The sequence below is a fragment of the Staurois parvus genome, unplaced genomic scaffold, assembly GCF_062004578.1.
Source record: "Staurois parvus isolate SC_StPar_1 unplaced genomic scaffold, SC_StPar_1.0 ptg000519l, whole genome shotgun sequence".
In the NCBI taxonomy this organism is placed as follows: Eukaryota; Metazoa; Chordata; class Amphibia; order Anura; family Ranidae; genus Staurois; species Staurois parvus.
The window spans coordinates 177,103-188,335 of NW_028318315.1; the positions used below are offsets into that span (position 1 = coordinate 177,103).

General features: G+C 46.1%; 1 protein-coding gene across 1 annotated transcript; it reads left to right on the forward strand.

Moving 5' to 3' along the window:
* Positions 1–386: 386 nt before the first annotated feature.
* Positions 387–11,010, forward strand: LOC149451780 (uncharacterized). The gene is made up of 4 exons (XM_089690143.1): positions 387–479; positions 1,916–2,122; positions 2,270–2,405; positions 7,662–11,010. Exons 2-4 carry the CDS (start codon positions 1,988–1,990, stop codon positions 9,125–9,127), a joined length of 1,737 nt encoding a protein of 578 aa, XP_089546269.1. The 5' UTR covers positions 387–479; positions 1,916–1,987; the 3' UTR covers positions 9,128–11,010.
* Positions 11,011–11,233: the final 223 nt, after the last annotated feature.

An 11,233-nucleotide genomic window follows, 5' to 3' on the forward strand; every position in this document is an offset into this window, starting at 1 on the left:
AAAAAAGAAGATTCTAGAAGTCACCAAGAAGATGATGGAGCTGCTGACAGGAGAGGTGAGCGGTGCCGGGAATTCTGGGACATTCTCCAGTAACAGACAAGGGATGTGTCTGGATGGTGACTGTATCATTGTGTGTGTCAGGTTCCTATAAGGTGTCAGGGTGTCACTGTCTATTTCTCCATGGAGGAGTGGGAGTATTTAGAAGGACACAAGGATCTCTACAAGGACGTCATGATGGACAATCAGCCGCCCCTCACATCACCGGGTAAGAGGAGACTTTATTGTAAAGGAGAGAGCAGTACGGAGGATCCACCTAGATCCCCCATCATCTGATAAACACATAGAAACAATGGATTCAGTCAGTGTGTGTGTTTCCTACAGATGGATCCAGTCATGGGAACCCACCAGAGAGATGTCCCCGTCCTCTGTATTCCCGGGATTCCACACAGGAAGGTCACACCATCCCTCACCATGATCAGGTAGATGATTGATAATTATTCGTAATTCTAATTAATACACAAGTATGTTTCTTACAATGAATATGGTCCTCCTGGACCTCTCTGCGGCCTTCAACACAGTCGACCACCCCCTCCTCCTTAATAAACTACTCTCCCTTGGCATCAGAGACACCGCTCTCTCCTGGTTCTCCTCTTACCTATCCCGACGCTCCTTTAGCGTTTTCTACAACGGTGCCACCTCCCCTGCCCTCCCCCTCTCTGTTGGGGTCCCCCAGGGCTCTGTCCTTGGACCCCTTCTCTTCTCCATCTACACATCCTCCCTTGGCAAACTCATACACTCCCACGGCTTCAACTATCACCTCTACGCTGATGACACTCAAATTTACCTCTCCACCCCCCACCTCACCCCCACATTCTCCGCCCGCATCACTCACCTCCTAAACGACATATCTGACTGGATGTCACTCCATTTCCTCAAGCTTAACCTCTCCAAAACCGAGCTTCTCGTCTTCCCCCTTCCCGCGCCCCCCCCCCCCCCCCATCCTATCCATCACTACCAACAACACCACCATCAATCCCGCCCCGCAAGCCAAAGTCCTTGGCGTCATTCTGGACTCAAACCTCTCCTTCCAACCTCATGTCAAATCACTTACAAACACATGCAGGCTCCACTTTCGCAATATCGCCAAGATACACTCCTTCCTTACCCCAGACACCACTAAACTACTCGTACACTCCCTGATTATCTCACGCCTTGACTACTGCAACTCCCTCCTCACCGGCCTACCCCAGTGCAGGATCTCCCTGCTTCAGTCTATCCTGAACTCAGCGGCTAGACTCATCCACCTCACCAACCGCTCCACCTCTGCCACCCCCCTCTATCATTCCCTCCACTGGCTCCCTATTGCCCAACGCATCAAATTCAAACTACTCACTCTGATCTACAAAGCCATTCACAACACTGCCCCTAACTACCTCACCGACCTGATTCCCAGGTATCACCCCACCCGTACCCTTCGCTCTTCTCAGGACCTCCTTCTATCTTGCCCCCTGGTCTCCTCCTCCCACGCACGTCTACAAGACTTTTCCAGGTCCTCCTCCATCCTCTGGAACTCACTACCCCAATCCATCAGACTGTCACCTTCCCTCCTTACCTTCAGGCGCTCCCTGAAAACCCACCTCTTCAGGGAAGCCTACCCCACCTTCACCTAACTGCCGTTCTCCTTCATTCCTCCTACCACTCCATTCCCCACAGCCACTTCCTCCTGTACCACTACCCCCTCCCTCCTAGATTGTAAGCTCGAAAGAGTAGGGCCCTCTAACCCCTCGTGTGCTGTTTGTAGTTGCTGTACTGTTTCATGTATTGTCCCCCCCTCTATTGTACAGAGCTGAGCAAACCCTTTGGCGCTATATAAACTCGATGTAATGTAATAATCAATATCCTATTATATTTTCAGAGTGGAAATTTCGGGGATATTAATAATGTTGTTAAGGAAGAATTTAAAGAGTTGGATGAGGAGTATGGAGTGATGGAGGAGTTCTCAGAAGGACACAAGGATATGATGGAGCCACTTAACACCAGAAACCCACCAGAGAGATGTTCCCGTCCTCTGTATTCCCGGGATTCCACACAGGAAGGTCACACCATCCCTCACCATCATCAGGTCGGTGGAGTTGAGGGTCTGGAACATAAAATGATTGAACACTCTGACATGTGGAGACGATGTGTGGACTCTACAAGATGATATTTTCTATGTGGTCACAAATCCTTCTAGTTTACAGATGTTATTTCTGCCATTCTGTTGGTTTAGGGTGAAGATCTGATGAAGATGAAAGTTGAGGGTGAAGTAGAAGAGACGTATGTGAGGGATGATCAGCAATATACGGAGGAGGCTGGAATGACGAGGACATTCAAAGAGGAGGACACTCCTACAGAGATCAGCACAGGTGAGCCACAATATATTCTTCTGTTATCTCTGCACTGTTACTGCACACTGATTGGTCCAGAGTAGGGCGGGAGATGAGTGATGTCAGCCAATAAGAGGTTGATTATAGTCATTGATACCCGTCCTGCGCATTTTTTCTTCTTTTCTCTCAGATAAACCCCCTTCTCTGTGCTGCAGACACAATTTATGGACTCAGACATGATTTACGTAGATTCTGGGGTCAGCTTGCAGTATTAGGCACAGTAGCACAGTTATAATAACACAGAATGTGCCTTTCGGAGGTTGGTGACTCTTCTTTTTAGCAGACTTATACCTAAATGTTAGCAAAAAATTCTGTTAAAGAAGGATTCCAGGTATGGTATATTTTAGTAGCATAGTTAGATTGGACCCAGGTGGAGTAATGTAACGATGTATTATATACCATTCTTAGAATTCTTTAACAGTCTTGCTGTGATGAAAAGTAATAAGGTCATTATTGCTCAGCCCTTAGGGTTTGGTATGGATTTTAAGGGGGAGCCCAAAAACAAACTTCTACTAAACTATTGGGTTTCCAAGGAGGAACCCTTTGCAAAAATACAGGGAAAAAACATGGGGTCTCGAAGAAATCCGTATCAGACCCTTATCCAAGTATGCAGCCTGGCTAGCCTGGAAAGGGGGCTGAGCATGCATACCCTTCCTGTACCATACAAGGCTACATGCCCTCAACATGAGTGGTGTTCCTTGTCGGGGGGAGCACTCTTGCAAAGCACCTTGTCCCCATGTAGATAAGAACATGGCCCTCTTTCCCACAACTTTGGCCCGTTGGATGTTGGGGACTGTAGGTGGGGGCTTGTTGGAATCTGGAAGCCCCTTTTAAAAATTAAGGTAGTTCCTAGAAACTGCCCCACCCCCAGTGAGTACCCCTTATGTTAAGTAAATAAATATGCCGACCGATGTCCCATGATGCAAAAACTGTCATCAGTCATGTCGTCCAGTGATACATATCCACATCACTCACAATGATGTGGATTTCTGGGGTATCCTTACTTTAAAGGTGTATTCCAGATTCTGATAAGCTCCTCACTCACAGACCTCAGCAACTGCCAGGCCAAGGTTGTGGGGAACATTGGGACAAGGCGCCTTGCCAGGGTACCCCCTATGTTGAGGGCATGTGGTCTGGTATGGTTCAACAGGGGGCCCAACTTTCCTGGCCTTCCAGGCTGCATGCTTAGGTAAGGGTCTGTTATAGATTTTAGGGGGACCTCACTTTTTTTTTTCATGGTATTCCATCCTAAAATCCATACCAAACCTTAAGGGTCTGGTTTGAATTTTGAGGGGAACCTTGTGGTAGATACTCCCCTGATTGGTAGTATAACCACTGCTTCCTGTTTCAGCCAGAGGTTTGGCTCAGCTAAAATCCCATTTAGTTAGGATGTTGGTACCTGGTGCAGACTGGAACGTTGTGGGGGCCTCTTGCCCTCTTGAAGGTGGAGACGGAGTTTGTGGGCATGGAGTGGCACAAGTGCCGAAGTAGCTGTGTCGGGGCTCCGGGAATAACCAGAGGTGTGTGGACCGACACAGGGAAACACAGACTTCAGGTATAGCGTGTAAACAAGATCATTTATTAAGGACAACACAAACATAAACGCAGTGCAACAAACCAAACCCAAAGCTAACACAAATACATACAAGGTGAAACAAACCTAAACTGATATATATACAGTATATATATATATATATATATATATATATATATATATATATATATATATATATATATATGGAGCACAACGTAGTCAGGCGGGCCGGGTCGGTAGCTAACGGGCAGACAAGGTACAAGGAGTAGGCAGAAGATTGGTCAGGAGTAGCTGAGGTCGGTGCAGGCAGAGTTCAAGCAGAGTCCGGATAAGGCAGGAAGCAGACAGGATGCAGGTACAGGGGCTCATGGGAACAATACACCAAGGCCCTGACTGCAGGCCTGGCCATTCCTTAAATACACCTGCTGCAATCAGCCTCAGGTGATGGCTTGATTGCAGGAGTGAGATTCTGGCTGCTGAGAGCACCCGCTGGCCAGCCTTGGTACTGCAGCCCACAAGGCAGGTGAGTCCCACTACCATTGGCGAGTCCATTCCTGACAAGCTGGCTGGTGGTGCTCACTCTTTAGGCGAGTAGAGCTGGAAGTCACAGTCCTTAGGACAGGATGCAGAAGCAGCTTGGCACCAGAGCATGAGGTGGTAGTGGGAGTCGGAAAGCAGGCTGAAGTGGACAACAACAGACTGGCAACGAGGGGCCAAATCAGCAGGCGGAGCAAGTCCAGGAAGCAATCCAAGGTCAGTAAGAGCCAGGCAAAGCAGTACAGAATCAGCAGGCAAAGGAGAGTCCAGTAATCAGGCTGAGGTCAAGCTAAACCAGATGCTGAATTTGAGGCAGCAGGCAGGGATAAGCCGGGTCATACACAGGTAGGAATATACAGCAGATAAGGTCTCTTGAACAGGCTGAAGACCATTCAGCAGCTTCTCACAGTGACAGATAAGTTTAGCTAGGCTGCTGGTTGCCAAATCTGCACTCTAATGGCTACGTGCACGTGCGCGCTCTCATGTTGAAAGTCTGATTTTGCTTAGCATTGGCGAGTGTGCAATGCACATGAGCATAAGTCCGCACTGGTTTACTGATCCTAGGAATCTGGTTTAATTTATATTCTCCAAAGTCCGAACCAGCAACCTCTGGAAGCTCACCCCTGTTGATGTAGATTTTGGGGTTCATCTGGCAGTATTGGGTTGTGTTTTTCTTCTAGTTACAGTAGCACAGATATAATAATTGTGCTTTGGCCCCTATGTAGGTGAAGCATAACATAAAACTTTGTTTACAGTCTTGTTGGGATGAAAATTAAGGAGGAACATAAAAAAACAGAAACACTTTGTTTAACCAGCTCCCACCCATAGCAAACTGATGGCCGAGCAGGAATTTCATCAATCCGGGTGGGCATCATGTGATGTCCTCCCAGATCGCCACCTCGTGCTTTCCCGCGGGGCAGCACTGTGCAGACATCTGTCACCAGCTGTGTCCATCGGACACTGCTGATGAAAAATCTGTGTATGTACCATCCCGTTGCCGGTACTGTGTGACTGTTGTGAACAATCACAGCAGGTCACATGACAATTGTAAACAATGGCTGGTTTCCTTTCATGCCATGCATTGTTTACAATTGTGTTGCTAGCTGTGATTGGTTACAGTGATCACATGGTACAGACTGGGCCAATCACAGCCCATCTTTGTCGTGTGATTAGCTGTGGCCAATCACAAGAAACAATACTGAATGAATTGATTTCATTCAGTTAAATGCTTGCCTATAGCAGTGAAATTCACTTCTATAGGCAATCATAATATAGGTGATCACAAAAAAAAAAATTACTGATCACTTCCCCAAAGTAGTACAATGGTACTATGGTAACATTATATTACTCTGATTACAGTGTTTTATACAAAAAAAAACTCAAAAAAGAAAAAAATGTAATAAAAATGATTAAAAAAATTTAAAGACATTTTTTTCATATACTCACCAGTCAGTGTCCCTGATCACTGCCACACCAGATATATGATGATGCTGTACTGCACTGGTGACAGTATGTAAAAAAAATGGTGAAATAATGTTTTTTTTTCATTGGTTTAATTTCCAAAACATTATGACAGAAAAATTACAACTTTAAAAAACTCCACCTGCCTCTTACTAAATACTGCAAACTGTCTACTTTCCAAAAAGGGGTAATTTGGGGGGTATTTGTACTTTCCTGATTAGGGATGGGCTGTATGTTTGAGTCGAACGTTAGTTTGACTCGAACATCGGCCGTTCGTGTGTTCGGCAATGCAATGCTCCCTGACAGTGCATTGTGATTGGCCTAAGCAATGCACCTGACCACAGGTCAGATGCAATGCTTTGGCCAGTCACAGCGCATGATGAGGTCACAAGGGGACAGGAGTGACCCCGCCCCCTTGTGCCATCATTACACTATTTAAGAACTATCATCCCGGCGCAGCTGTCAGAAGGCGGGAGCCAGCGACCAGAGCAGATCGTTTTTTCTTTTTTCGGGTCGGCGGTGGCAAGCATCGTGATTGACGTTGGACCTACTCTGGAGGACATTTTGTTAGTTTTTGATAAAGGGCTTGTCAAAGACTGTCTACTGTCATTTTTTACAGTACACTTTTTTTGTGAATGGGTAGCTGTCAGGCTGACCATTTGGGAACTCGGGCACTACCTGAGGACCCTGGGTCAGTAGGGGACCCCATGAGATGCCCCTGGTACCTTTTCATAGGCTTTTTTGGGTGTGGTTTGATTGTGGGCAAGGACACAGGGGCCCTATGATCCCCTATTGCCCGGGGTACCCATGAGTTGTCTGTCCGCCCCTGGTAGCGGTACCATGTACTCATTCACATGGGGGGGTGGGTTCTGGGGGCCCCCTGTTAAAGGGGGTTTCTAGATTCCAATAAGCCCCCTGCCCACAGACCTCCACAACCCCCGGCCACGGTTGTGGGGAAGAGGCCCTTGTCCCTATCAACATGAGCCATACAAAGCAGTGTGCAGGAGCTGATGGGAGAGAACTGTATTGTTTACTTACAGTTCTCTCCCTCTGTCGGTAATGCTCTGCGATCACCAGGTCATTGATAGCCAAGGCCTCGAATGGCGGTGCAGATACGGCGCGCACACCCCCTACCCGGAAATGCAAAATCACGTATATATATATGTGATTTTATGCACCTCTGTCACCCTGTAGCAGTATATCTGCTATAGGGCGGTGGGAAAGCAGTGAATATGATCAGAGTCCTGACATTATAGGAAAAGACAAAATCTTTAGATTTGAAATAAAAAGAAACACCCCAGATATTTCACACATCTTTTCATTAGAAAAATACTTCTCCAAACACCCTCCAGTGCTGCTTACCACCAGAAGCCTAGGCCTATGGTCACTTGTTCTATGCTAAAGGTTCTACAAGTCTGAACTTGAACCTCTTGATTATCAGAGATCACATGACCCAGTGCCTAGGCTTGTGGTTATGTAAAGCGCATGCATCTCCCAGTCCCTATTGGTTCCTGCTCTCATGTCTGCGTAAATGTAGAAGTGATCTGGGAGGAGGACCAAAGGACCTTTGATTGAAGTGAGAAGGGTCCCAGCTGATTGGAACATCCACAGAGATCATCTGTTCACTCAACTCTACCTGATACAGATGGAGTCTTGATTTAAGTGAACAAACCCTCTTTTTTTTTTTTTTTATGTTTTTCCAGGACACGCTATTGTGGAACCCTCAAAAGATCGTCTCACTTTATCTTCAGGTTGTAAAATGGAAGATGAGGACATCACAAGAGATTGTGCAGGAGAAAAGACAATGAGCTCAGCTTTCCATGGTGGACTTCTCAGTGTGGATGGACCATCAAATCCCTCTGAGCAACCTCGTACTGTGAGGGATGGTGTCGGAATTCAGGAGGAGGAGAAATTTTCCTGTCCTGAGTGTGGGGAAAGGTTTAGCTCTGAATTAACTCTTATTGTACATCAGAAATCTCACACGGGTGGGAAGCTTCATTCTTGTTCTGAGTGCGGGACGTTTTTTCTTCATAAATCAGAACTCAGCCTACATTGCAGATTGCACAGGCACAAAAAGCCAAATTGCTGTCCTGAGTGCGGGAAATGTTTTACACGGAAAGCATTCCTTATTAGACATCTGAGATCTCACACGGGGGTGAAGCCATATTCCTGCCCTGAGTGCACAAAATGTTTTTTGCATAAATCAGACTTTGTTAAACATCAGAGATCCCATACGGGGGGGAATCCACATTCCTGCCCTGAATGTGGGAAATGTTTTGCATGGCATTCCAACCTTGTTGTACATCTGAGATCTCACACAGGGGAGAAACCGTATTCTTGCCCTGAATGTGAGAAATGTTATTCACAGAAATCAGACCTTGTTAAACATCAGAGATCTCACATGGGGGAGAAGCCTTATTCTTTCCCTGAGTGCGCAAAATATCTTTCACAGAATAAAAGCCTTGATAGCCACCAGAGATTGGATACGGAGAAGAATCCACATTCCTGCCCTGAATGTGGGAAATGTTTTGCGTGGCATTCCAACCTTGTTATACATCTGAGATCTCACACGGGGGAGAAGCCGTATTCTTGCCCTGAATGTGGGAAATGTTATTCACAGAGTTCAGACCTGGTTAGACATCAGAGATCTCACATGGGGGAGAAGTCTTATTCTTTCCCTGAGTGCGGAAAATATTTTTCACAGAATAAAAGCCTTGATAGCCACCAGAGGTTGGAAACGGAGGAAAATCCACATTCCTGCCCTGAATGTGGGAAATGTTTTGCATGGCATTCTGACCTTGTTGTACATCTGAGGTCTCACACGGGGGAGAAGCCGTATTCTTGCCCTGAATGTGGGAAATGTTTTGCATGGCATTCTGACCTTGTTGTACATCTGAGGTCTCACACGGGGGAGAAGCCATATTCCTGCCCTGAATGTGGGAAATGTTTTGCATGGCATTCCGAACTTGTTGTGCATCTGAGGACTCACACGGGGGAGAAGCCATATTCCTGTCCTGAATGTGGGAAATGTTTTTCACGGACATCTCACCTTGTTAGACATCAGAGATCTCACACTGGGGAGAGGCCATATTCTTGCTCTGAGTGCGAGAAATGTTATACACGGAAATCTCACCTTGTTAGTCATCAAAGATCGCACACAGGGTTGTAGGGATGAGTCGAACATTTCTGGGTTCAGTTCCCTCGGGGGGTTCGCTGAACTGCTCCTAGGTTCTGAATGTTAATCTGAATCCCATTGAAGTCAGTGGAAGAAGAATTTTTCAGATCAATTCAGGCCATTTTTTTATATGTGGGCTGGCTCTGGTTTTACTACCTGTAATCCCATGGGGACTGGGCAGAGGCCGTGTTCAGCTGAAAGCAACCTTAAGGTGGCCCCCGACTTAGAGATAAGCTGTGCACAGCGAGTGTAGAGTTCCTTTGCGATGTGCTGCGTTCAATGTCACTTCACACCTTACTGTAACTTGCATTTAGGAGGGACACTGCTGAGCCCATGGCCTCTCCACACATCCACCGTACCTTTGCCAGCTCACTCCCAGTGACAGAATGGGGTGCTGCCAAGCACCTTGCATGGACTTCATGCATGCTCTTCCTTAACTCCTGGTTCTGTTTTTCTCTGGGGTGTTTTTCTCTCCTATGTGACTAGGTTGAGGGTCTCCATAATGCGGGTTTGGTCCTGGCTGCTGTGGGAAACTGACCACTGGGGAGGGAGTCACAGCACCAACCCCCTTGCTACCGGAGGGCACCTCACCTCACCCAGGTACCACGCTTATGACAAGCTGTTATTCACTCCACTCAAGGCCTTGGTTACCCTTGGCAATTGCTTACTTCCTCCACTCCTCCGGCTGAGTTAAACCTCTGTAACAGACTTGCTTCATACCCGCTTTAATGGACCATAGTTTATGTGCCTTTACTTTCATGCACCCTTGTAAAGTAACTTCAGACCAGGCTCATGAAGCCATTAATGAACTTTACTGAAGGCTTCTGCAACATAACAATTTAAAGTGCAAAACACAGCTGAAATAGTCCCATCCTTAACTAACTGTACTATTTGGTTGCTGCCCAGGCATACCTTATTAAGGTTATATTCTATTCCTTTTGAAAGTCCATAACTTGGTGGTTCTATGGAAAGCCAGCATCTTCGGGTGGATTGCAAGTTCCAGAAGCCCTCCTCCGCAGAGTGATGTCACAGCATCTCAGCACTAGGAACCTGCAGAAAGCTTGCTTTTAGCCCCAGGTATCCAGCCTTTCCCCCTTATTTAAGACTGTCAAGGTAGGAAGGCTGGGTCCCAAAAACCCAGGAAATGGAACAATATAATTTTAACAACTTCTCCCTGCCTGGGACAGCCACTACTGAATATCTACTGTTGGCAACATGCCTACATATAGGCAAGAGATTGTCAAAGGGCATGGGGAGTTGAGCACTGCTCTAGGGGATATCGAGATGTATATCAGGAAACTACAGGCCAGTCAGCCTAACATCAATAGTTTGTAAGGTATTTGAGGGAATGGTAAGGGACTCTATACAGCCTGTGATAAAGGTATCATAAGTGACAAACGGCATGGATTTATGAAAGACCATTCTTGTCAGACCAACCTGTTATAATTCTATGAGGGAGGAAGTGAGAAATTGGATGATGGAAGTCCAATGGATTGAATTTATCTAGATTTGTACCTAGATCTAAATCTAATCTAGAAAATAAGTTCTGTTGGACTTGTTGAAAGTGTATGTACATGGACAGAAACCTGGTTACATGAACGAGTCCAGAGGGTAGTGATAAATAACCCATTCTCTGAATGTTGGGCCCCAGGAATTTGTCTTGGGGCCAATACTGTTCAATTTGTTTTTTAAACTTGCTGCCCATAGGAAGTCATATGATGTCTTTGAGTTTTAGTTCAGCTGCAGATGGGCGTACGCAGTTTTAAAGCATGACATGTTTGGTGTATATTTACTCAGCGTAAAATCATCTTTTATCTTTTGTCAATGAGGTATTATATTGTGTTTGTGTACAATAAAATTAACTTTTTTTTTATTGCTTTTGAGAAAAAAAAGGTACATTTTTTACATGTAAGAGAAAAATATCAGAATTAGCCTTGGTGGCAATATTTTCGGCACAGGATATAGAATCATTACAGGAAGACCTTAAAATAAGGGGGTTGGGCAGCTACATGGCAGACGAGGCTCAAAAATGAGAAATGTAAAGTTATGCACTTGGGTGTCAAAAATGACACATTAGGAGGGGCTTCCCTGGGGGAGTCT